Here is a 27,000-nt window from a genome sequence, read left to right as displayed (position 1 = left end):
AAATTTCACCCACCAGGGGCACAGATACTGCAATGTAAAAGGCACTTCATTGTTGTTTTGTTTTTAGAAAATAGAATGTGTTTTATCTCTTCCTAAGTCATGAAAATACTCTGAAGAATATTAGTTAGTTTCTGAGATTCTCCTTTATGGATTATAAAGAAAACGAGGTGGTAACAAAACTTTATAAAATAGATTGCTTGCTCACAATCACAAAAACACACCAAAAACCAAACCACAACAAAAGTCATGTTTTGGTTACAAAAAATTCCAAATGGCACACTCATGTTCTCGGGCACTGATGGTACAACATGACTTAGTGAGATGTGAAAAACAGAAAAACAGGAAAGAGGTTCAACATGGTGGATTTTATCACTAACTGTAGTTTTCTCCAAAAAAACACAGGTGCACGTCTCTGATTGTAAATTATTCTGCAGTCAAATGCTCTACCACTGAGCTATACCCCTGTGCCACTGATTGTAAATTATTCTGGCAAGGATAGAGAGCTTGAGGTGAACTAGCATGAGCACTAAGAGTATATATATTTTTTAATTTAGAAAAAGAAATCTTTGACATCATAAATTTGCATTAAATCTATGCACACTTATTTAAAAATTAATATATTTCTATTTGTTAGGTGCAATTTACTCTCACATAGTTAGACTGAATTAACCTGCCAAATGGGCTCATACCAGAAAAGGAATACTGTGATGAGAACACAGTTTCTTGTGAGAACTACAAATGACTCACATTTTAAAAAATTTTATGTAAAGCTTGCCCAATATATGTATAGTGTCTATTAAAATTGAATAGAATAGTGAGTTAGGATGGCAGTGTTGGAGTAAAACTGAAGGACCCAGCCTCAATGTATAGAATGTTAGTGATGATCTCATCCAGCTTCTGTATTATGCAGCCAGGAAAACGGAATCTTCGCACTTGAGAAGGGGATTTCTCAAGGTCATAGCAGAAAAGTGGCTCTAAGTTTCATGAGGGTGGCCACAAGGTGTACCTTGCTCACATTTTATCACCACACATAGCACAGTGCCTGGGACATGGTAGAAGTATTCTATACACATTTTGCATGGGCCAATGAGGGAAAAAAATGATTATATGAATGAGTGAATGAATGAGAGAGACAATGGCAAAGCTGGGCTAGACTATACTTCCAGGAATAGAAGCTTGACAGCATCTAGGCAATTAGGATGATGACTTGTTGTTACCAAACATCCCTCAAACGAGTTCTTCTTTGAGCCATGTTGGTTAAAGAGGCAATGTCAGGTGCCTATAGAAGCTGATGTACAATGGCACAGTTTGAAGTCATTTTAATTCTCTTAAATCTTTTTATTTATCAGCAGTATTTCTCATTCAGTAGAGTTACAGCTCTTTGAAGAGCCTCTTTATCAACTCTATCACAGGGCACTAAACTTACTGAACTGCACTACCTACAACACTGCTCACATCTACATTATGTCTTCGGGAATGATGATGGGCATAGAGGCTTCCTTCTACCCCACTCCAGCTATCTGAACACTCAATAACAGGCTCTTGGAGCACTAACAGCATTCACTCTAGAGGCAGTTTTCAGAAATAAAGAGAAGCAGGAGAGGGGTCAAAGTGAGAGGGTGGAGGCTGTGAACATTGAAACTGCTTGATGAAAGGAGAAAAGCTGTTAGACTTGTTATAATTGGAAGAGCATATGCAGGCCTCAAAGAAGTATTCAGGCAATTGGAAAATACCTTTTCAAGTACAGGGCAAAGGGGGGAAGTCAACAGCAGGTATTGGTATGTAAACAAGTCAAATGTAGGTGAAAGAAGAGTAAGCATGTTTCATCATGGATTCTTGGAAGCTGTTCTTTGCAGATTTCAGTGGGTAATTGAGATTGACATTTCAAGTGGCAGGAGACAGTCTGGGTAATAGCTTCCGTATTCCAAATAGTCAGGTTCAAGTGCAAGAGAGGTCTTCGTAAACAGAATTGATGGCAGTCTTTTGTGATAGAGCAGGGGTCACTAAGACTGCTTGGGGACCCAGGTGAACTTCCAGCCTCCCTCCTCATCTCGACACACAAAGGCTTGTCCCTGGTGGAAGGAATGAGTTTTCACATTACAGTGAGGGCTCAGGGATGTGGAGAAGGCCATCTCTGTTTTATTGGGGGACACATCAGATGTGTAGTAAGGAGGGGTTTGCAGCTCTCCTGGTGCATCCGAAAGCTGGGAAAGTAAGTGGAAATCTTCCCCGTGCCTGGCAGTGCTATGTGAGGGGGTTGCTCGGTCACCTCCATAGTCAATTGGCAGGTCCTCCCTGGGGATATTCCCATAATTGACTGCATTATCTGGAAACTGGGGAAACGTGCTGGCAATTCTTCTGGGAGGAGAGGCGAGGGCACTGTAGTTAGCTGATAAAGTGTCATCAATGGTATTGAGGTCTTTTAATCCAAGTGTTTGAAGAACCCAGGGATCCACAGGGGGCCCAGGTTGTTCTTTACAGTTAGCAAATTCACTGGAGAGGTTTCTCTTGGCATTTTTGTGATGGGGGATCTCAGGAGGAAAGTATCTTTGCTCTTTAGGTTTCCTCTTTCCCTTTCGGAATGTTCCACATGCTTTGGAGAACTCATCTGATGACAGTAGTTTCTAGGGAAGTAGTATTTGAAAATATACAGTCAGATAGTCAAGGAAGATCATTTTCTTTACTGTTGTCTAATTAAAACTCCTTCAAATATTTCCTTGTCACTTTAACTCCTTAGCAAACTTGATTAAAATTCTATTCTCTCTCTTTCTCTCTCTCTTTCTATCTCTCTCTCATACACACGAACAAAAGTGATTGGATTAACTTGTTCTTAAATTAAAANCCTGTTTCAGTCTGTGATTCCCTCTCTCTCTGACCCTCCCCTGCTCATACTGTCTCTCTCTCTCTCCTAGAAATAAATAAAATAAAAACATTTAAAAAAAATTATCTAAAAAAAAAATCTATAAGGACAAGTTGCCACCTGGAAACCACAATTCATGCTGTTTTTTTTTTTTTACTAATCATTTAAAAGTTGAAAGAAAAAATAAAGTCTTTAAATTTTCAACTCAGGGAAGTAATTATTATAATGGTGACAATAATAGCAACTATCATGCACCGAACACTGGCTACCTGCATAAGGTCATTTTATATAGGGACTATAAGAACCTTCTTTAGTGAGGAAACTGAGGCGCAGGCATATTAGCGACTTGCTAAGGATCACGCAGCCTAGATTAAATCGAAGCCATGTGACCCTAGACAGAGCAACTGATTGAAACAGTAGCTATCACTGCTTCTTCTTGTTCTATTAACTTTCATAACACTTTCACGTGATATGTATTATTCTACATCTTGAACAATTGGTAAAAAGGGAGAAAAAAGCCTGCCTAATCAATATCATTTACGAATTTCATAAATGTCCTTTTTTTTTTTTTACAAAATGGTGGCTGGACTAAGGAGCCCATGCTAATAACTGTGAAATGTGCTCCCTTTCTTAACAAAGCTGACTGGATTGTAAAGGAGTCAGATATGGTATCTTTTCTTTTCTTCTCAGAACTGTTATGTTCAGTAAAATTGGTAAGAAGCATCACCAATTTAAATTAAATAATATCAAATAATGTAGCTTGTCTAGAAGCAAGGTAAAGATTGATGACAGAAGCAATAGTTATAACAGAAAGGCAAAAAGGTAACAGAAATATGAAACGCAAAGAAAGAAAGAAGAATGGAAAGAGACTATGCGCAGCTATTTGTCCTCAAGTTAGATACAGTCCATTTTAGAAGTAAAAACACCACCACCAAAAAACCCATTTAAGATAATGTAATTGGTGATATAGCACTGTCACTCAAGAAATCAGGGCTCCAGCCATATTCATAACATTTTAGAGCCGGGGAGATTGCTAAATGATCTTTTAGGCTGTGCATATCCAGATGAAGGTGACCGAGGCTAAGTGAGAGAGCAATTTGCCGAAAGTCAATCTGATAATTAGAAGAACCGAGTGTCTTTCAGATCTGATTCCCACTGCAGTGTTCCATCTATTTAGCTCTGTCTTCTGATTAACCTCTGTTGTCTTCGCGATTCCCTTGACTGGCTTGATTCTTAAGCAACTTCTGCTGTAATATATGGCTACCATCTGCAGTCTAGATAATTCCAAAAAGTGGTACATAAACATTGCATAAAATATGCAAGTGCCATATTTCCTTCAAAAAACTCCATCTAACCTAGAAAAGCATTTGAACCCAGGCTGTTCAGAACACCGTCTACAGTTACTTAAGCAGTTTTACCCAAAGGGTCTCCATTCTCAAGTCACTGCTGTGTTTTTATAAAGGGGATAGTTACATACCTACCTTGCCCTTTTCCTCAAGACATTTAACCAAAGCAGAATTCAGGTATTGTCTCAGATGATTATTCTCTTCGTGCAACCTAGCAAGTTCTTCTTCCTTCTGCACCAGAGTATCTTGGAGCTGCAAAAAGCATACAATGGTGAAGGCTGCTCTACTATATTGACTTTGTAACCTTATAATAACGCCACTGATCCTTAACCTGCTTAAACTTGATTATTATTCTATTTGTTTTACGAACTCAACCTCCAGAGAGCCCTCGTCCTCTAACGCCTCAATCCAATCTACACCCACCTACCACCTGATTGTTCAGTTTTGTGCTCTGAACTTCTTATTCATTGCAAAGTGTTTGAAGAGATTATATGACTTTTAAGACTGCAACCACAAGGGAATCGGAAAGGTATGTAGGAAAATGAGCTGCCTGCAACTGTTTAAATATAGAAAAAGGTATTTGGAAAGGTTTCGCTGGACTCCTTCCTTGCACATTAAGAAAAGAAGAAAAACAAGGGGGGGTTAGGGTCCCTCATCCTCAGATTGATCTGTTTGTATGTCTATTAGATCAAATTACTCTCTCAGGAACGACAACAAATAAAACGTGAAAAATGAAGCAATCTTTGCAGAAACTTTATAATCATCATCCCTCTCCAAGTGATGAGCTATATGTATGCTTTAAAAATACTATCACACGGGGCGCCTGGGTGGCTCAGTCAGCTGAGCATCTGACTTTGGCTCAGGTCATGATCTCACGGTTCATGGGTTCAAGCCCCGCATCGGGCTCTGTGTTGAACGTTTGCTCAGAGCCTGGAGCCTGCTTTGGATTCTGTGTCTCCTTATCTCTCTGCCCTTCCACTGCTCATTCTCTGTCTCTCAAAAATAAATAAATGTAAAAAAATGTTTTAAATACTATCACACTCAATATATATATCATTTGGTCTTTGCAACAGTCCCCTGAGGAAGGCAGCATAAATATTTCAACTCCATAGGTATGGAAAAAGACGATTCAAGAAGTCACACAACTAAAATGTGCGCACTCAGGTCCTGACTACAGGGCCCCCGAGAGGCTTTTGGTCATTGTTGTTGACTTTGTTGTTTTTGTTTTCTTCCCTGTGACCCTGATCACCTATCTTCCTGTCCACCTCTGTGGACATTCACCCACTTTGGTTCTAAATTGCAAGTCAACATACGAATTTAACAAGGGAAAATAAGCAAGGTAATATTAAGGGGTGATGTTAAGAATAAGCTGCCTGCGGGACGCCTGGGTGGCTTAGTCGGTTAAGCGTCCGACTTTCGCTTAGGTCATGATCTCGCGGTTCGTGGGTTCGAGCCCCGCATCGAGCTCTGTGCTGACTGCCAGCTCAGAGCCTGAAGTCTGTTTCAGTCTGTGACTCCCTCTCTCTCTGACCCTCGCCTGCTCATGCTGTCTCTCTCTCTCTCTCCTAGAAATAAATCATTAAAAATTAAAAAAAAAAAAAAAAGAATAAGCTGCCTGCTAAGTGAAATGAACCAGATGAAAAAGACAAATACCGTATAATTTCACTCATCTGTGGGATCTAAAAAAAAAAAAACGAATAAGCAAACAGAAGGCAGAATCCTATAAATACAGGGAATAAACTAAGGGCTGTGAGGAGGAAAGAAACAGGGGACGGCAACATGGGTGAAGAGTAGTGGCAGATAAAGGCTTCTAGTCATGGGAATAAAGGCACAGCATAGGGACAGTTAATGATATTGTAGTAGCATGACAGTAGTGTATCCGTATGGGGACAGACGGTAACCACGCTTGTGGTGTGCACAGCATAATGTATAGAGAAGCTGAATCACTATGTTGTACACCTGAAACTAATGTTAACATTGAGAGTCAATTATACTCAAAGAAGTTTAAAAATAAAAGTAAAATAAAAAAAAGAATGCGTGGAACATGCCCGCCTGGTTTTAATATTCTGATAACCTACACATACCTGCTTGTTTCTGTAGAGCTGATTGGAAAGCTGAGCCTCTTCCCAAGAGCATGAGTTAGGAGCAGGGAAACTGGAGTCACTGGATGATTCTACGTGAAAATACCAAAGGGATAACTGAGCAAACGCACCTGGGGATTTTGTGTAATACAGAGCTCAGGGAGGGATCTCAGACAGTTTTAATGGATCCAATTACCTTTCTAAAAATAGCTACTGCCTCCTTACAGGAAACAAAACATTGAAAGCTTCCAGAATGGATAAGCATGCTATGAAAGACAAATATTTGTAGACTATATGCCAAAATGGCTAACGGGATGAATTTTGAGGAGCCAAGAGGTTACATTTCTTCCTAATAAATAAACTCCTGCTGGCTAAATTCATAAAACCCATCCCATCTGCATTATGAATTCACTCAAATATTTACTGATCCTTCCCCCGCTAGGCATCACTTTGCAAATTCCACCATGTTTTCCAAGTTTCTATCTTATTTCCTAAGGTTTAGTGTTTGATAACATGGCGTTTGGCTCTAGAATCAACTCCCGTTGATTTGATGCTGTCATTTTTCCCCAGATGAAAATCTTGGCCTGTTTGTTTATCTGTTAAAGCTGATGGAGAGTATTTATTCAGAATTATATGTGGTAGCCCTTTCTAGTTGGAAATAATGTGGACCTTGCTTCTCTGAAGAACTTGATGGAAATCTCAAAACTGTACCCTGAATTCATGTATTTCAAATGTCGTCATTTGTCCTCGTTTGTATGCCTTATATGCTTTAATAAAGAGGGTTTTTTTTTTTTTTCATATTTGATAGCAAACTATATCTACCAGTAAAAGCTATGCTTGTGCATACTCTTTGGGTTACTTTTATTTTATTTTCCTCATCTAGTACAGTTTTGACTCTTACTCATCTCTATGGAAATTGAAGTATTACCGAAGTATTTTTGACTAAAGTAAAATGATGAGTGAGGAGACAGGAATAAAATTGTATATAGCTACAGTCTGGTTTTATATTCTTGGTCTTCTCTGCTCCATGTGGTAGAAGGCCAAAATTTCACAACTCCCTTCTTGATATGTAAGTGTGTTTCAATATTTTCAGGTTTTTTGTTTGTTTCTCAAATTCAAAAGAAATAATATGGCAGAACCAGGAGTACAGATATTTAATTGTGAAGTGTCTACAAGTTTTTCTAGAAACCAGATTGTTAATATAGAAATTTGCTTAATATTGGGGCGCCTGGGTGGCTTAGTCGGTTAAGCGTCCGACTTTCACTTAGGTCATGATCTCGCGGTTCGTGGGTTCGAGCCCCGCGTCGGGTTCTGTGCTGACAGCCAGCTCAGAGCCTGGAGCCTGCTTCAGATTCTGTGTCTCCCTCTCTCTCTGACCCTCCCCTGCTCACGCTCTTTCTCTCTCTCTCCTAGAAATAAATAAAAAACATTAAAAAAAAAAAGAAATTCGTTTAATATTTATAAAAACTATTTACTCAGTCTCCAGTGAAAATTAATGCATGGTTTTCCATCATGGTATCTTTCCCTCTATAATTGAAGTCTTCTTTGACCAAAAAGGAATAACTTTTTTCCCACTTATTAGACACTGTTCAACTCTAACATAGAGAACAGATAGAGAACAAACTGAAGGTTGATGGAGGGAGGTGAGTGGGGGATGGGCTAAATGGGCAATGAGCCTTAAGGAGAGCACTTGTTGGGAGCACTGGGTGTTACATGCAAGTGATGAATCACTAAATTCTACTCCTGAAAACAATATTATGCTATATGTTACCTAAATAGAACTTAAGTAAAAATTTGGGGAAAAAAAGCAATAAACAAAAACCATGACTCAGTTAAAAAGAAAAACAAAGAAGTAAATGCATTTGGTCAAGCACTTTGAAAAAAAAAAAGAAAGAATAGCTATTCATTTTAGAAAAAGAGGAAAGAGTACCGAGACAAATCATTTGGAAAGATAATTGTTCTGATTTCACTTTTTTTAAATAAACTTTTAAAAATAAACATGGTATGGATACAAAAAAAAAGACACTGTTCATAGGACTTCCTTATGAAATAAAAGGTATGTTAGTATTTTTCCTTGCTTCTCTCTTATACCCCAGGAAACTTCCCTGAATTCCAAAAGAAATGCTCCAACTGGTACCTTGACTACAAAAGCATCTCACTAATATTGTTTATAAATCTTTGACCCAAAAGCAAATCCCCTCAGTGGGCTGGAAATCTCCAAGAACTATAATGTGTGGGGAGAAATACACCTTGACCAGTCGCCAAAGGGAAGAACGTCATTTTCAGTATTTGGCAAGTACAGAAAAGCAGGTTATTTAGGGCGTAAAACGCAGGAGTCTTTGGGCTTTCTTCAACTTCCCATACCATTCCTTCTTCTACAGAGTTCTAGCCCATGATGCTTTGCAACTATGGGTGCTGGAAAAGGGCTTCAGACCTACTGGGAAAGCAGAAGAGCAGAACTTACCCTGTGCCTGTGGTGCTTGTTGGGGCTCTCTGTTGTCCAGGAGACCAGCAGCCCAGAAAGAGACCCAAGTCTCCGTGGAAACGTCAACACTAGATTCTGACGTTGTAGTGGAATACGGGCAATTATAGCTCTGGCCTCCTACAAAGTACTGGTCTTGGCAAGGCAGGACAGTGTTCTGTGAAATTCAGTATGAGGGATCAGGGTGGGGGAGGGGGGGGTCCCAGGAGATGGAATGATTGGGATTTGGAGGGGGATGAGGGTGGGAGAGAGACAGGCACAAATTACAGCAGTGAATCAAAAACAGTACAGGTGTTAAGCATAGATCCCAGATTAATTCAAGTGGTCGAAATATAATTACTAAAAGGGAATCAGCTCCTTGGTTTACCCAGTAGTTTCCTTAGGCCCTCTCAGCAAAGAATAGGCTAGTATTGGATGGACCAAGTTTGTAAATATCCAGGAGTATTTTCCGTTGCCATGACTGAGTCATCTAACAGGCTATCCAGGATCTAAGTAAAAGGAATTCTCCTTAATGATTGAAAGACATAAGAACTATTTGGCTCTTGCTAGCAATACCTTAATTATATTTCTAATAACCTTAAGAGACAAAGAGCCCAGAAAGCTAAGGCTGGAAAGGACTGAACGGGACATATAAGGAAATCTCCTTATTTTTGCTTCTTAGTTTCTAGATTATAAACTTGCTCCATTCCTTCCTTCCCCCTTTCCCTGGCTTTGAATGCTGCCGGATCCTACGCTGGTCCAAACTGTTTGAGATGGATGTATGGATATATAGATACATTCCAGAGATAACTAAACATATTTTGCTCGTAACTCCAAGCACAGGCACATATAGTCACTCCGAGTAAACATATCATTAAAGCTGACACACGTTTGTCAGCAGGGACAGCAGGCTCTAGATCTCTCCAGCCCCAGGTCTCAGTGCCCTTCCAAAGTTATCTTGCCACTACTGACTGCCTGGCATGTTTTCTCCACTGTGTTCTGAGCCAGCGAACACCTTCCTGCCCCCAACAACTCAAACTTCAAACACACAGTCCTTTCAAATGTCCAAGCAGGGGCAGGTATGCAGCCTTCCTGGGTTAATCTGTACAACAGCCCACTCTTCATTATTTGTCAATGTTTAATCAGGTAAAAGTCATTCATTTCAACAGAGTCCAGCTTTGGACAAACTCATTTTGACCACTACAAGTCTTTTGTTGACTTGCGGACTTTCTTGAGCATAACATTAACAGGGAGGAAACAAATAAGAAGGAAAAGGAGAGAGACAGACAGACAGACAGACAGAGGAGAGAGAGGAGAATTAAGTTAATTAAGTCACAATGTGTTAATATTCCCGGTAAGTTAAGTTTTGAAAAAGCCCAGTCTTGAAGCAAATCCAGCTTGGGCAGTGCAGACCAAATACACTCAGCCAAAAGTTTATCAAGGACTATTTTCTTTTATGCCAAAAGCATGTTTGTAGGCTCCTTCCCTGAGGTTATTATTGGAATCAGAGCTGAACTATTATGCAATTGACACCTGAGAAGAAAACAAATCTCAAACACCCTTGGGCTAGCTCAAATCCGATGTCTGCAAATACGTCCATAATCTAGAGGAAGAGGTGGAATGAAAAGGGAGTCCAGGTGCAGAGGGAAGAAAGGAGATAGTACAGAGAGTAGAAATAACCCAAGAGGGTAAGACGAAGTGAGAGATGGGGGAATGACAGACTGAGGGAGCAGGGAGAGAGGGGACAGGGGAGAAGTGGTAGATGGGGCAGCAGAGAACACCCCTTTTTAATGGGCAGGTAGCAGAGAAATCTGGCAGCCAAGGTGCAAGAAATTCTATATGCAAAGCTTACGAGCTCTCAGGGCCCCCAGGTTTCCCCAGCGCATTACCTAACCCCCAGGTGCTCACTTACCATCTTGCAGTGGAAGAAGGCGCTGCAGAAGCTGAGCCCTCGATTTTTCAGTAAAGCCCGTAGGAGCTTTAAATGGGACTGAGGGGAGGAGCTAGGAGAGGCGAGTTCTAATCTACGCGAGCTCCCGGGGACGCCGGGGACTCCCGGCGAGCGCCGCCCTCTGATTCGGCGNTTATATATCTCCTTTCCCCCAACTCCTGAAGTGCCTGTGAAATGTGAAGATGATCTATATCCATCCTAGAATGTAAGTTTGGGGAGAATAGCCGTTCCGTCCATTGTGTTCATTGCAGTTTCCAAAGTGCCTGGAACAATCTCTAACCTGTCATGGGTGCTCAATAAAGAATTAAAATACAGGGGCGCCTGAGTAGCTCAGTCAGTTAAGTCAGTTAAGCATCTGACTTCAGCTCGCTTGTGATCTTGCATTTTATGAGGTCAAGCCCTGCGCTGGCCTCTGTGCTGACAGCTCAGGGCCTGGAGCCTGCTTCCAATTCTGTATTTCTCTCTCTGCTCCTCCCCACTCATGCTGTGTCTCTCTTCTCAAAAAATAAATAAACATTAAAAAAATTTTTTTTAAAGAATTAAAATTAAAATTTCAGGGCTGTCTTGGTGGCTCGGTCAATTGAACATCCGACTTTGGTTCAGGTGATGATCTCAGGTCTCAGGGTTCATGAGTTGGAGCCCCAGAGCTCTGCCTTAGGCTCTGTGCTCAAAGCTCGGAGCCTGAAGCCTGCTTCAGATTCTCTGTCTCTCTCTGCCCCTCCCCTGTTCCCACTCAGTCTCTCTCTCTCTCTCTCTCAAAAATAAATATTTTAAAATGTTTAATATAAAATATAAATTTAAGAAGCTAAAGTGTCTGTCTCTGTGTTGGCCTTATCTTCACAATTACTATTATATAGAATAAATATTATAGTAATGAAAAAATACTTCTCAGTTAAAGTATTTGATTTCCCCCATCTTTTCTCTTGCATTTTATCCTCATGATTCCTGTGATGTTATATCCAGAGGAGAAAAAAGAGTGATATCATCTCTTAAACCATTCATCTACTTGGGCACCTGGGTGGCTCCATCAGTTAAGTGTGGGACTTTGGATCAGGTCATGATCCCAGAGTTTATGGGTTCCAGCCTGGCATCAGAGCCTCTGGCTCCTCCTCTCTCTGCCCCTCCCCCACTCAATCTCTCTCAAAAATAAATAAACATTAAAAAATTCATCTACCACTAATAGCCAACTCTTATTTCAAATGGCAATAACCTAGGGGGTGGGTACTCTTTTATTTTTTTTAAGTGTATTTATTTATTTTGAGAGAAAGAGAGGAGAGAGCATAAATGAGAGAGCACAGAGAGGGAGAGGATCCCAGGCAGGCTCCATATGTCAGTGCACAGCCTGATGCAGGGCTTTAACTCACCAACTGTGAGGTTGTAACCTGAGCCAAAGTCCCACACTCAACTTGACTGAGCCACCCAGGCACCCAGGGTGTGGGTGCTCTTATTGTCCCTGTTTTGGAGGATGCCAATGAAGCACTGAAGAAACGTGACCAATGTTTACATGATTAGGAAGTAGCAGACGCTCGTTCCAGCATCCAGGCTCCTAACTATCACAAGTATGGTTTTTATTCTCTTTGACTTCTTTCCACTGCACATTATAGCAATTTATACAATGGCCATTTTTGTGGATTGAATTATGTTACCGCAGGATTTGTATGTTGAATCTCCAACTCTGAATGTGATGTATTTGGAGATAGGGCTTCTAAAGAAAGAACCAAGGTTAAGAGGTCATAAGGTGGTGCTCTCATTTAACAAGACTAGAGGTTATCAGAAGAGGAAGAGACTCCAGAGATGGCATGCACAGAGAAAAGGCCATGTGAAGACAAGGCCAGAGGGTGGCCATTTGTAAGTCAAGGAGAGAGGTATCAGGAGAAACCGTTAATCTTGCTGGGACCTTGGTCTTGGACTTCCAGCCTCTAGAAATGTGAGAAAATAAATTTGCTTTAGGCCATCTCATCTGTGGTTCATGTTATGGAAGCCCTAGTGGGCTAATGAGAGAATGGTGTAAGGATTGAGAAAACTTCGGATTCTGGCCTGCATAGTCCTTTCTCTAAACCAGTTCTGACTTTTATTTATTCTGGGTTGGATTGTACTCATCATCCGTAGCACTTAGCAATGGCTAACACACCAAACTAACTAACCAAATGCTCCTAAAGCGTTCTGTATCCGACATTAAGGAAGAAATGAAAAAGGAAGAGGATGAAGGCAGCAGACTTGGGAGATAACCCTTTCTCCTGTTCCATACAGTTTGTTCATAAGCATTTTTAAGTGAACGATACCAGGTTTGGGGTCACTGACTGGAAGCTACTGCCTGGGTCACAGGACATGACTCATTGCAGCGAGTAACTGCTCTCACGGCACAAGGGGCTGGGATACCCTGGCAATATGACCCTGAGATGATGGGGGAAACAGATCAAAACCCATTTAGGTTATGAGAATCGATGATGTCATTCAGGGCAAAGAAAATCCTAATGGTTTTTATGATGAGCACCAAAGGAAGAAAAGGAAGATGGAGTTGTTTTGGGTTTGGAAACTTCTAAATTGGACATGTGAACCTCTGGAAGATACACTCTCTTGACTCTAAAAATGACATAAAATGGGCATATGAAACAAAACATGGTTGAAACAAAAGGGCATAGGCTCTGGATCCAAATATACCTATGTTCCAGTTCTTGTTCAACTCTCTGAGGCTGAAAGACCTGGGGCTGTATTATCATGGTCTCCAAATTCTCAGTAAATTAAGAAAGAGATACCTGCCTTAGAAGCTTATTGAAAAGCTGACCACTAATGCTTGAAAACTCCAAATTCACGGCCTACGTCATGAATAGCAGCTGTTATTGTTATACATAGAGGACCCTTTGAATGTTTACACTACTGTGCCTTGCCTGGTAAAAATAACTGAAAATAAAAGCTACGTTTATTAAGCAGATTTTTTGAGGGCTAGATGTATTTTTTAAGTCTTTGATGGATTTTAGCACACAGATGTTTCATAATCATTATACTTTAGCTTAGTGGGAATGGGAGTATATATGGTGGCAGAGGATTCCTAAAGTTAAGCCATACAGAGCTATGGACAATTTAATAGAAGATCAAGAAGATGTGGTTTATCTATACCATGGAATACTACATGGCAATGAGAAAGAATGAAATCTGGCCATGTGTAGCAACATGGATGGAACTTGAGGGTGTTATGCTGAGCAAAATAAGTCAGGCAGAGAAGGACAGATACCACATGTTTGCACATATAGGTGGATTAGGAGGAACCTAACGGAGGACCATGGGGGAGGAGAATGGGAAAAATAGTTGGGGAGAGGGAGGGAGGCAAACCATGAGAGACTCTTGAATGCTGAGAACAAACTGAGGGCTGGATGGGTGTGGGGGAGAGGGGAAGGGGGGTGATGGTCATGGAGGAGGGCACTTGTGGGGATGAGCACTGGGTGTTATATGGAAATGAACTTGACAATAAACTAATAAAAAAAAAAAAGATAAAGCTTACCTGACATCATAAATGACGGAAAAATTTCCAAATCCTTAAAGTCTGATTTAAGCATATCTTTTTGTTTAAGATCTACTACTTGGGTTTACCCTTATTTTTTCATTCATTTGGAGATTTTCATTTTTGTTTTTGTTTTTGTTTTGGAAAAATAAGGGACACTTGGGTGGCTCAGTTGGATCAGTGTTCAACTCTGGATTTCAGCTCAGGTCATGATCTCACGGTTCATGAGATTGAGCCCCATGCTGGCTTCTGAATTGATAGCATGGAGGTTGTTTGGAATTCTCTCTCTCTTTCTGCCTTTTCCCTACTCATGTGTGTGCGCTCTCTCTCAAAAACAAATAAGTAAACATTAAAAAATAAATAAAAGAAAAATGAGTCAAGTAAGCAAAAATCCGAAATCCTTTGGCCATTTTTAACTCACATTTTTGAAGGAAAGAGGTACAACTTCTCTGGTGATTGTTTTTTCTTTTATAAACAATAAGATCAGTTAAAAACTGTCTTGTGTATTGTGGCTGAAGAGATGGTGTTAAAAGGGAGGTAGCTAATAACAGCCCAGTTGTTGAATCGAGGTACTACCTGCTGCCAAGGCAAAGAAATAATAAAATAGGAGGTAATTTGACCTGCACACAAACCGTGTCTGCAGACAGGAAAGGATAGTGTGTGATCAGTAGTGGGCCAAGGAAATAAACAGATTGGCATATGGAATGTTCTTTCATTTCACCCCTGGAGGACACTTTATTTGATTACCTCGTTAGTGAACTCAGTAGCATATATAATAAAAGAACAATTTAAAAATTCTCTTTACAAGCATAGCCTCTTCCTATAGCTGCAACAGCTGAATCTCCAGGCAATAGAAAAAGATTATATTTCTGCTTTCACGTGGAGGGAAAGAAACGCATAACCCTTAGAGAAAATTCAGTTCAGCAGATGATTTACATTGGGAAACTTAACACTTGCATATTTTATTTTAGCATGTCTGGGGAACTAGGATGTGTTTTGTTTGTGGAGGCACAGTTCTGGGTTTCACCCTTCCAGAATACTGTGTGGAAATCAGTCATGCTGATATGTGCAGAATCTTGCCTACTACCTACCACACACATGTCAGCCTAGCTTCTAGTAATCATGCGTGTGTAATAACTTATGCCATGGCAAAAACTGTGTCTACATGAACCAAAGATATTTAAATGTTATTTATTTTTGAGAGAGAAAGTGAGTGAGTAGGGGAGGGGCAGAGAGAGACAGAGACAGAGAATCCGAAGCAGGTCCTGTGCTGACAGCAGACAGCCTGATGCAGAGTTCGGCCTCATGAATGGTGAGATCATGACCTGAGCTAAAGTCAGAAGTTTAATTGACTGAGCCACCCAGGTACCCCAAAGGTATTTACACAAAAGAAAGTCAACTGTTAATTCTGGTAACACAAATAAAAAATATAGAAGTTTGAAAAACTATATCAGGTTATCAGCCAGAAAAGAGAAAGGCCTTGGACAAATTATAGAGGGAAATGTTGAAGTGGCACCTGACGTGATTTGTGCCATACAGAAATAAGGGGGAACAAGGAGATGAAGATTTATGATACCACTTTATTGGATGTTCCAGTCTGAATTTATTTCAATANTCAACTGTTAATTCTGGTAACACAAATAAAAAATATAGAAGTTTGAAAAACTATATCAGGTTATCAGCCAGAAAAGAGAAAGGCCTTGGACAAATTATAGAGGGAAATGTTGAAGTGGCACCTGACGTGATTTGTGCCATACAGAAATAAGGGCGAACAAGGAGATGAAGATTTATGATACCACTTAATTGGATGTTCCAGTCTGAATTTATTTCAATGGCTTTATAACCAGCTTTAACCCTCCATGAAGTGCGTAACTTTTCAGTTGTATTTGATTGTATTATGTTAAGACAAATCATACACAATGATAATATTCACAGATTTGAAGATTCTCAAGTCTAAGGGTATATCTGAAATATGTTATCAGATATTATGTATCTACTTCATATTTGAAGGATAGCTAGCAAATGTTTGCAGATCTGTATTCATTGTGCAAAGGGAGGCAAGCCTTTTCTGCTCTCTGTAGCATTTTCTTCTGGCTTTTCTCATAAAGTGACTCTTGGAAATAATATTTGTGGAATTTCTGGAATAAACAGTTGAGGCTTATTCTGGAAGTTGCCAGGCTTGGGGGTTTCCATTTCTCCTAGACCCTATCAGGCTGCCCTGAGGACAGATGCATCAGTATTTTTCAGGGTTTTAACTCATCATGCTTTGGTGCACCAGTAGGGAAGATCTGCTCTGTGATAACTGATCTGGCCAAACTGGAATAAAATAATCTCAATACTACTGCAAGAATACATGGAAAACAGTGAAATTCATTTTGCATTACCTCAAACGTTAGACATGTGGAATCCCAAATAAACAAAGAAAAAAAACAATTAAAACTCTACTCCTCATTACTTCCACCACATTAGAAAAAGTGGAAATATTGACTTATTATAACTACTATACATCAGAGGTATGTTAATCTGGCTATAATTTAAAATGAAAGGAATTTCTGCTTCAGGAGCACTAGTATTTTCATAAACTAGGCTTCAGTGCCTTTATTGATCCTGAAATCCCTCGTAAGGATTTATGATCGAATGGTTAGTGGATGGATTGCTGATTGAGGCATTAAAAACCAGAAAGGTGAGGGGCGCCTGGGTGGCTTAGTCAGTTAAGCATCCGACTTTCGCTTGGGCCATGATCTCGCGGTTCGTGGGTTCGAGCCCCGCGTCGGGCTCTGTGCTGACTGCCAGCTCAGAGCCTGGAGCCTGTTTCAGAGTCTGTGACTCCCTCTCTCTCTGACCCTCCCCTGCTCACGCTGTCTCGTTCTCTCTCTCCTAGAAATAAATAAAACATTTAGGAAAAAAGAAAACAAAAAACAGAAAGGTGAGTTGGCACTGACCATGGCATCCAGTTTTATCCTGAAGAGAATGGAAATAAGGACGTCCCTGGCTGGTTTCTTCAAAAACCTTATTTCGGAGTGTAACAGCAAAACGGTACAATTGGGACTGGATTCCTTCTAGCCCTCGAATTATCAGAGAATCTGAAATAATGTGACATCATTCATGAAAAGAAAACAAAGAAATATGTTTAATACAAAAGGTTAAGCTACAGTGATTTTATAATTCCTTATTTTTTTTAATGTTTTATTTATTTCTGAGAGAGAGTGTGAGCCGGGGAGGGTCAGAGAGATAGGGAGACACAGAATCTGAAGCAGGCTCCAGGCTCTGACCTAGCTGTCAGCACAGAGCCCGACGGAGGGCTCGAACCCACGAACCATAAGATCATGACCTGAGCGAAGTCGGACGCTTAACCGACTGAGCCACCCAGGCGCCTCATAATTCCTTAATTTTGAAATCCATAATGTATAAAACGCTAAGTGATTTCTTACTAACCCAATAATTTGTGGCAAAATCACCTTCCTTGTAATCAAATGAAGAAACTTGAAGTGAGTGATAATGAAATTTGGATGTTTCTAGCCAAACTCTGTTTTGCACATTTCTTTTTCATAACATGAAAGCAAAATGTCAACCTCTAGTCAGTGGAAGCATTTATACATTCAAAACCAATCTAAGAAAATACTGGGGACTGCAATTGCTATGAAATTAATAATGCTAAATGATATTAGAATGAAGAAGCAGAAGCATTAGAATATGAGTAAGCACTATGCCAACAATAAAGTAAAGCTCCCAAATCCTTAGAAGTCAATGGTGAACCCAGTGCAGATCATTTGTTTTTGCTTCAGCCAACCAGAAGCCTTGCTGGCTGTCCCCTAAATCACAGCCAGTCTTAAACATACAAATGAATTTTAATAGCTTAATTTATAGGTTGCAGGGGTTCTAAGTGACAAGGAGGCAAATTGACTAGACTCTTTATAAATGGCTTATTGTCCTGGAACACAATTGGTAAAAACTCAAGTTGCATATTGTAGAACTTAGATCTTTTAGAAATTTTTACTAGCAATCATTCTGTGTATATTCTTTATCCATCCTAAGTGTATAAATGTACACGCTTTTATATTTGCATATATACACATGCATGTATCTGGAAGAATCCGTGAAGCCACTGTTTTGAAATCCTTACAGATGGGAGTGAAAGGATGTTGGAGAAGAAAGGCTACTCTCCTCGCTTTTCTATAAAGAGGCAGGAATTCCCATGAAAACAGACATATTTGATTGATGAATTCGGAAAAAGAAAAGGAGATGTGTTTCCCACATTAATGTCAGCGTCTATATGACACATACTTTCTCTGATTCCCTTGAGAGACAGAGAGAGACAGAGCACAAGCAGGAGAGGGGCAGAGAGAGAGGGAGACACAGAATCTGAAACAGGCTCCAGACTCTGAGCTGTCAGCACAGAGCCTGATGTGGGTCACGAACCCACAAACTCCCAGATCATGACCCAAAACTAAGTCAGATGCTTAACAGAATGACCTACCCAGGCACCCCTCAAATTTTTTTTAAGTGATAAAAGGAACTTCAATTTCCATGTACCTTTTTGCTTATTTGTTTCTTAATGTAGGAGAGAAAGAAAGGAGTATTGTTGTATGTGAAGAAATATACGAAGAAATAATTTATGCTTTGTAATAAAATATAAGTAATTAGGAGAAAAATATATATGAAATTTAGCCATATGCAAATACATTTTGAGAACTTTAAAATATCCTTATTTTTTATCAGCAATCACAAAAATTTATAAAAGTAATAAATTTATAAATTTTCTTTAAATACATTTGAACAAAAATCATATACAACTTTGTTCATCAGATCAGTATAACATTTGTAAAAACTTTCTAAATGTCCAATAATGAGAAACTCTTTCATTAAATTATAGTATGTACAGGATGTGTGACTCAGTTAACTGTCTGACTTTTTGGGTCATCATGATCTCATGGTTCGTGAATTCAAGTCCCACGTTAGGCTCTGTGATGACAGCATGGGTTGTGTACCCATAGAAAATCTTTTTGGAAAAAGTTTAAAACATGGGCAAATAATATTATATGAACTATTTTAAAATGCATACAAAGTGTATTTATATAAATTTAAAAAAAAGAGAAAATATACTAACATGTTAATGATACTTGACTTGTTAAGGGAAGTGTGATGATTCTATTTTCACATTCCTGCATATTCCTAAAATTTTCAAGAAATATGTTTTATTTTCATAATCTGAAAAAGGCTATCCAAATATATATGAAATCATACAGATGATCGTTAGTGATGTATTTTTGTGGAATAATATTACATTTAAAAATAAAGCAGCTTGAAGAATAGTGATAGTGTCTGCGTGTATATTAATTAAAATCAGTATTCCATGTTTCTACCTTTACCCAAATTTGCAGTGAGAGGTGAGGTGGTTGCAGAAAAATAGTTTATTTCCTCCTCACAAATTCAAAATCTTTTTAAAAATTATACAATTCCACAGAAAGGGGAAAACTTAACTTTACAACAAAATAACCACTTTATTTAATTTTTAGTGTTTATTTATTCTTGAGACAGAAAGAGACAGAGCATGAGTCAGGGAGGGGCAGAGAGAGAGAGGGAGACACAGAATCTGAAGCAGGCTTCANCTTGTTAAGGGAAGTGTGATGATTCTATTTTCACATTCCTGCATATTCCTAAAATTTTCAAGAAATATGTTTTATTTTCATAATCTGAAAAAGGCTATCCAAATATATATGAAATCATACAGATGATCGTTAGTGATGTATTTTTGTGGAATAATATTACATTTAAAAATAAAGCAGCTTGAAGAATAGTGATAGTGTCTGCGTGTATATTAATTAAAATCAGTATTCCATGTTTCTACCTTTACCCAAATTTGCAGTGAGAGGTGAGGTGGTTGTAGAAAAATAGTTTATTTCCTCCTCACAAACTCAAAATCATTTTAAAAATTATGCAATTCCACAGAAAGGGGAAAACTTACTTTACAACAAAATAGCCACTTTATTTATTTAATTTTTAGTGTTTATTTATTCTTGAGACAGAAAGAGACAGAGCATGAGTCAGGGAGGTGCAGAGAGAGAGAGAGGGAGACACAGAATCTGAAGCAGGCTTCAGGCTCTGAGCTGTCAGTACAAAGCCCAATGCGCGGCTTGAACTCACAAGCTGTGAGATTGTGACCTGAGCCGAAGTCAGAGGCTTAACCACTTGAGCCACCCAGGTGCCCCCAAAATAGCCACTTTATTTAAATACTGCATTGTTCCAAAGCACCAGAAACTACAAAGATGTAGTGGGGCTTTGACACCAAGATTAAAATACAATAAAATACAAGAAGGATTAGGTCCATTTTTTTTAACATATAGAAGAGAAAAATTAAATAGATCTGACCATAATCTTCAAAGGAAAACTAAGATAGTGAAGAGATTAAATAGAACCAGTGCCAATGGGTAGAATCAACAAATTGGCAGTTACTAGTTTGAAAAAGAAAGGCATTTTGAACACTGAGTACTCTGTAAAGAAAGAACTGGATACTCTGTGAGCGCTGAGCTCTAGTTCACTAGTGAAATTCACAAAGAGGCTGGATTACCAGTAATCTCAGATGTTTCCCATTTCATTCATAGGCTGTTGATAGCAAGATGATGTGCTCCTTCAAAATATTTCCAATAATAAGAATTCACAATTCAGCATGATTTTGAGATGGGAAGTCTATCTTTGTAACTGATTTCCCACACATATCTTTAAAGGGACAAAGAATCCCTTGCCCTTTCTTACATGGTGACAGTTTTGCTGAGATTTAGTAGGATTTTCATGAGGGTGAAGGGTGATTTTGGAAGACAGGAAGAGGCAGCAGTGAGTGCGAATGTTGACAGTAAGGCAGGATCACTGTTAATCCTCGTTTCTAGAGCATCTTTTTCTCCACTTAGGTCCTTAGAACTAGTCCTGGTAAGTAGGATGAGAAAACTTAAAGAGAGGATGGATATACTGAGTTCAGCCCAGGCCCACCCAGGTGCCGCCCTAAGGGAAAAGAAGAGAAAGAGAGAGAGAGAGAGAGAGAGAGAGAGAGAGACTTTTGAATGCAGGACATTCATGTGTCATGTTACACTAAGTCATAACTTACCAGGGTTCAAGTGAAAGTTTAAGGTCCCCAAACTGAGCTTCCTCCCACACTGATGCCTGTGGGGACTTTGAACTGTGAGCAGACTAGGATTTCCAGAGTAAATTTTAAAAATAGACAAAGTAGAGGACAAATCTTGTAAGATAAATAAATAAAAAGAATATAAGGAGAAAATGGCCCAAAAAGTGGGCAACCAGAAGGGGAGAATGCAAAAACTGGTTCACCGAATCTTTTGCTTTATTGAGGCTCATAAACTATAAGTCAAGTGTTTTGCTTTTGCTCTTTGCCGAACAGTGTTTGGTCTCATCATTTGCTCTTCTTCAATTGGCCATTTCCCTGCAGGCATCAGCTCACAATATTTCTTTTGCATTGGAAACATGACTATGTTCCAGCTGAAAACATATGTAAGAAACAGAGGCAGTCCTACATATTTGGTGACCCTCAAGAATCACTTTTTCTATGTAGACACATGTTTCTGTCAAAACAGAAACGTGAAGGAGAATTTACAGGGATACATCCTTATGTTCAACACTTAAGACTCCTTCTAACAGAGTTGTCTAAAAAGAAACCATTGTTTTAGGCAGTAGTGGGTTCTCCATCCTTGGAGGTATTGATTATTCCTTTCAAAGATCAGAAAGCAGGGAACTTATTTAGTGAACGCAAGAAGGGATTCACTCAAAAAAGTGAGCTCCTCTTCCATTTTATGCTGCATTATATAAGTACCGGGGAGAAAGTACTAAACAGAACAGACATAGTCTCTGTCTTAATGATAGTTATACCCTAGGAGGAAATATTGCACGCATATTTACATAAACTGAAACTGTGATAAGTACGATAGAGAAGAGATTATAAAGTGCCATGGAGTGTTGGACTGTGTTCCTAACCCATTTATCCTGAGGGAGAAAAGCTGGGAGTAGACTGAGGTGTCTAGGTATGTTTTCCTGAAGAAATGACATTTTAGTAAAAACTCGAGGGAAGAGTAGGAATTGAACAGGTAGAGGAGAGGCAAATATGCAACCAGGAAGACTAAAGAGCACCTGCAAAGTCCTGAAACACATGTGAGAGACAGAAACGCTGGTGAGTTAAGGGGACTGGAGTGAGAGTTGGAGACTGGGTCATGTAGGCAGTGGGAAGTTATTGAAGGGTTTTAACTAGAGGTGTGCATGTCAGACCTGGTTCCAAATCTCCAAATACTGGATTAAAGAATCGCCTTCCCAATTTGAGAGTCTACACAGGGGAAGAGCATTTGACTGCAAATTTGAGAGTCTACACAGTGAAGAGGATTGGACTGCAAATTTGAGAGTCTGCAAACTTGAGGTGCTTCCTCCAACCAGTTATACCTTAGACAATACAGGTCCCCATACCCTGGCGTAGAACTAGCTCTCTTTTCAAAACAAAACAAAAATATCCTTTTTTGTTGTTCCTGTGTTATTCCATGGTTTGAGATATGTAGATTTAATAATGTTTAGAATAGAAGGGAGCTTTAGACATCACCGCAACTCATCTCCCATCTCCTAAGACACACCCAAGAGTTTCATGAGATGTCCAACGCTACCTGTGGTTAAATGCAAAGCTAGAACCAGAACCTGGATCCCCACCCACCCAATCTTGCTATTAATCAATGTTATTATTTTATGAATCGTTAGCGATTGTGATAATTCTGCAGTGCTGACTAGGCAATCACATTTTTTTAATTTTAATTGTTTAAATATTTACTTATTTTTTTACTATTTTTTATTTTATTTATTTATTTTTCTTAAATAGTTTATTGTCAAGTTGGTTTCCAGATAACACCCAGTGCTCATCCCAACAAGTGCCCTCCTCCATGCCCATCACNATTTTTTGAGGAACCTCCACACTGTTTTCCAGAGGGGCTGCACCAGTTTACATTCCCACCAACAGTGTAGGAGGGGGCCCGTTTCTCCACATCCTCACCAGCATCTACAGTCTCCTGATTTGTTCATTTTAGCCACTCTGGCTGGTGTGAGGTGGTATCTCAGTGTGGTTTTGATTTGTATTTCCCTGATGATGAGAGACGCTGAGTATCGTTTCATCTGTCTGTTGGCCATCTGGATGTCCTTTTTGGAGAAGTGTCTGTTCATGTCTTCTGCCCATTTCTTCACTGGATTATTTGTTTTTGGGTGTGGAGTTTAGTGAGTTCCTTATAGATTTTGGATACTAATATTTACTTAGTTTTGAGAAAAATAGAGAGACAGAGTGTGAGCAGGGGAGGGGCATAGAGAGAAAGAGACACAGAATCTGAAGTAGGCTCCAGGCTCTGAGCTGTCAGCACAGAGCCCAATGCAGGGCTCGAATTCATGAACCATGAGATTGTGATCGGAGCCAAAGTCGGAGGCTTAATGGACTGAGCCACCCATGAGCCCTTGAGCAATCACATTTTAAATACAAAGTCTTGGGATATTGTGTTTTTATTTCTTTAATAATTTTGAACTGTCAAAAATTTATTCTAATGAATATTCTAAATTACATGAGAAAGACTTATATAACATCTTTAAGTTAAATTGCAGTTATATTAGTTATATTATGCCACTTCATTATTCAGGCTAATATATGTGTAATACAAAAAGCAGTATATTTGATTTTTTAAAAGTTTATTTATTTATTTTGAAAACCAGAGATAGCACAAGTAGGGGAGAGGTTGAGAGAGAGGGAGAGAGAAAGAATCCCAACCAGACTCACTGTCAGTGCAAAGCCTGATGGGGGCCTTGAACTCNTTTTTTTTTTTTTTTTTTTTTTTACAAATAGTTTATTGTCAAATTAGTTTCCACATAACACCCAGTGCTCATCCCCACGGGCACTCCAATATTCTTAATAATTATCTGAACTCTGGCTGCAGGAGGACTTACTAAGCATAAATACATTTTTTCCCTTTTTAGACTTACTCTCTTATCAACTTTATAATATGCAATACAGTATTATTAGCTATAGACACCATGTTAGACATTACATCTCCATGATTTACTTATCTTATAAGTTTGTACCTTTTGACCATCTTTAATCATTTGCCCATCTCCCCTGAACCCTCTACCCCCCACCTCTGGCAACCACCTATCTGTTCTCTGCATCTATGAGTTTGGTTTTTTTTTTTAATTTGTTTGTTTTAGAATTATCATATAAGTGAAATCATATAGTTTTTACTTTTATTTTCTGACTTATTTCACTTAGCATAATGCCCTCAAGGTCCGTTCATATTGGTTACAAATGGTAAGTTTTCCTTCTTTTTATGGCTGAGTAATATTCCATAAGTAACATTATGAACAAAGAGAAAGGCATGCAATATTGCAAAGGTTTGGTTTCTTCTTCTATATCATTAAAAAATAATTGTTTATTTTTGAGAGAGGGAGAATGGGGGGAGGGGCAGAGAGAGAGGGAGACAGAATCTGAAGCAGGCTCTAGGCTCTGAGCTGACAGCATGGAGCCTGATGCAGGGCTTGAACTCACGAACCACGAGATGACCTGAGCCAAAATCGGACGCTTTACTAAGTCACGCAGGTGCCCCAAGTTTGGTTTCTTATTCTATATTAAGAGCACCTGTGAAGCTTGTCATTTCATTGAAATTATTGTATTTCATTAAATATTGTATTCTATTCTCATGGTTCTCTAACCATTCTCATATTTATATCAAAATAAATATGTACATTGAGAATTTGGTCGAGGTTTCCCTCCTCCCATTGGCTGTGTAAGTAGAAGATATGAATATTAATGGAAGAAAATAACAAATGGTTACTGGCGTGTAAAAATCATTAACCTTACTAGGAATGCTAAAATGTCCACACATACATTTATAGAGGATTTCACAGAAGTAATTTAAAAAATATGTATCTTTCTTCATTGCTTGTGTGGCAGATTCTATTTTCCACACATGGGCACAGTAATACTTCCATTCCCACGTGTACTTTTAGAAACTTACCTCTCCCTTCAAGAAGTAAGTATGTTTCCCTCCATCTTGAAATTGCACGGAATTGAATATCACAAGATGATACGGCTCCTTTCTCAATCTCTCTCTCTTTCTCTCTCTCCTTCTCAATACTCAACCTTGGAACCCAACCACATGGCTATGAGAAAGACCAGGCTACAGGAGACAGGTATTCCAATGAATAGTCTCAGGTCCCAACTTAACGGTCAGTGTCAAATCCAAACCACAGGAGCAAGAGAGTCTTCACGTGATCTCTGCCCAGTCTTCTAGCCTGACCCTGGGTAGAGCAGAAGTGAGCCATTCTCCTGAACTCTGCCCTGCCCAAATTGCAGATGCCTGAGCAAAATAAATATTGTCATTTCTTTAAGCCAGGATTTCTTAGCTTTGTTCATTTTGGGCAGAATAATTCTTTGTTGTGGGGGACTCTTCTGTGCATTGTAGGATGTTCAACCCTGACCTTTTGCCTGTAGCAACTCCTTCAAAAGTCATGATAATCAAAAAATGTCAGCTGGGGGAGCAAACTCACCTCTAGTAGAGAATCAATGTTTTAAGCGACTAAGGTTTAAGGTTATTTGTTTTGTAGCAATAGTGATCACTTGTCTCTCCCTGTCCTAGACAGAGCCCCCCCACCAACACCCCACACTTAATAAACCCATGCCCACATAATTAAATGTATATAGACCTCTATATATAATACATACACACATACCATGTGTGGCTATTTTTTTTAATGTTTATTTATTTTCAAGAGACAGAGACAGAGTGCTAGTGGGGGAGGGGCAGAGAGAGAAAGGGAGACACAGACTCCAAAGCAGGGTCCAGGCTCTGAGCTATCAGCACGGAGCCCAACGCGGGGCTCGAACCCACAAGCCATGAGATCATGACCTGAACCGAAGTCGGAGGCTTAACCGACTGAGCCACCCAGGTGCCCCCATGTGAGGCTATTTTTAATGCAATTGACATGTTAGCATCATTTTACAAGAGAAAAGAAAGGCAGTATGTAGATTTGTCCACTTAATATTTCTTTTATCACTCACTAATACCTTATAGAAATGGAATAACCTAGAACAATTTTGATATATTTTATTTTATTGGCTATAAAATAATCTAATGGCTAAAATATTATACTGGCTATATAATTTTACATGATATATTCAATAATTTCCCTCAATGGATATTCAGAGTATTGTTCTCACAAATATTACATGACAAACTTTTTCCTTATATATATCCTTATGTAGTAGTGATTTATTTCTTAGGCATAGGTTTCAAGGGGAGTATTGGCTGGGTTAAAGATTTTATAATCTTAATAGATGTTGCTAGATGGCTTCTTTTGAATTGGCTACAAGACTTCACATTTGAATTAGTGGTATACACCTTCTTCCATTTGTTCAGAATAATTTATGTACTTCACAATTAATATATATGGACTATATTTCCTACGTGACTTTATATAAATATATATATTTCAAATATATATTCTATACTCTGCTAATTGTGAAGTATTTTCAATTGTGTATTTGTGCTGTTATAACTATGAGGGAATTTTTTTCTCATGCTTCAGAGCTGAAGAGAAAACTACTTTTTCTTTTTTAATGTATGTATTGTATCCAGGGTTTTTACAAACTCTCATACTAATCTTGACAGCTTTTTCTACAATCGCCTGGCATAAATACAATCATACAAGAGAGAAGTGAAACTCTCTCTTTTCCAGTATTAATACTAATTTGCTTACTTACCCTTTTTCTTTCTGGCCCCCTCCAGCCAAG

At 39.1% G+C, this 27,000-nt stretch overlaps 1 protein-coding gene across 1 annotated transcript in view; it reads right to left on the bottom strand.

Moving 5' to 3' along the window:
* Positions 1-2,003: 2,003 nt before the first annotated feature.
* GMNC (geminin coiled-coil domain containing) overlaps positions 2,004-27,000 on the bottom strand; it is a 41,672-nt gene continuing 16,675 nt past the window's right edge. Inside the window, exons 2-11 of the mRNA XM_077754520.1 lie at positions 21,298-21,380; positions 20,952-21,119; positions 19,306-19,370; positions 17,141-17,281; positions 12,346-12,404; positions 10,661-10,897; positions 8,752-8,926; positions 6,291-6,379; positions 4,342-4,458; positions 2,004-2,624 (exon numbers count right to left, since the gene is read on the bottom strand). Of these exons, the coding sequence (XP_077610646.1) occupies positions 2,004-2,624; positions 4,342-4,458; positions 6,291-6,379; positions 8,752-8,926; positions 10,661-10,897; positions 12,346-12,404; positions 17,141-17,281; positions 19,306-19,370; positions 20,952-21,119; positions 21,298-21,380 (1,755 nt within the window). The remainder of the gene's footprint in view (positions 2,625-4,341; positions 4,459-6,290; positions 6,380-8,751; positions 8,927-10,660; positions 10,898-12,345; positions 12,405-17,140; positions 17,282-19,305; positions 19,371-20,951; positions 21,120-21,297; positions 21,381-27,000) is intronic.

The sequence above is a fragment of the Crocuta crocuta genome, unplaced genomic scaffold, assembly GCF_008692635.1.
Source record: "Crocuta crocuta isolate KB4526 unplaced genomic scaffold, BGI_CrCroc_1.0 scaffold70, whole genome shotgun sequence".
Lineage (NCBI taxonomy): Eukaryota > Metazoa > Chordata > Mammalia > Carnivora > Hyaenidae > Crocuta > Crocuta crocuta.
The sequence above is the reverse complement of the archived record's forward strand: the minus strand, read 5'-3'. Positions and strand labels throughout refer to the sequence as shown.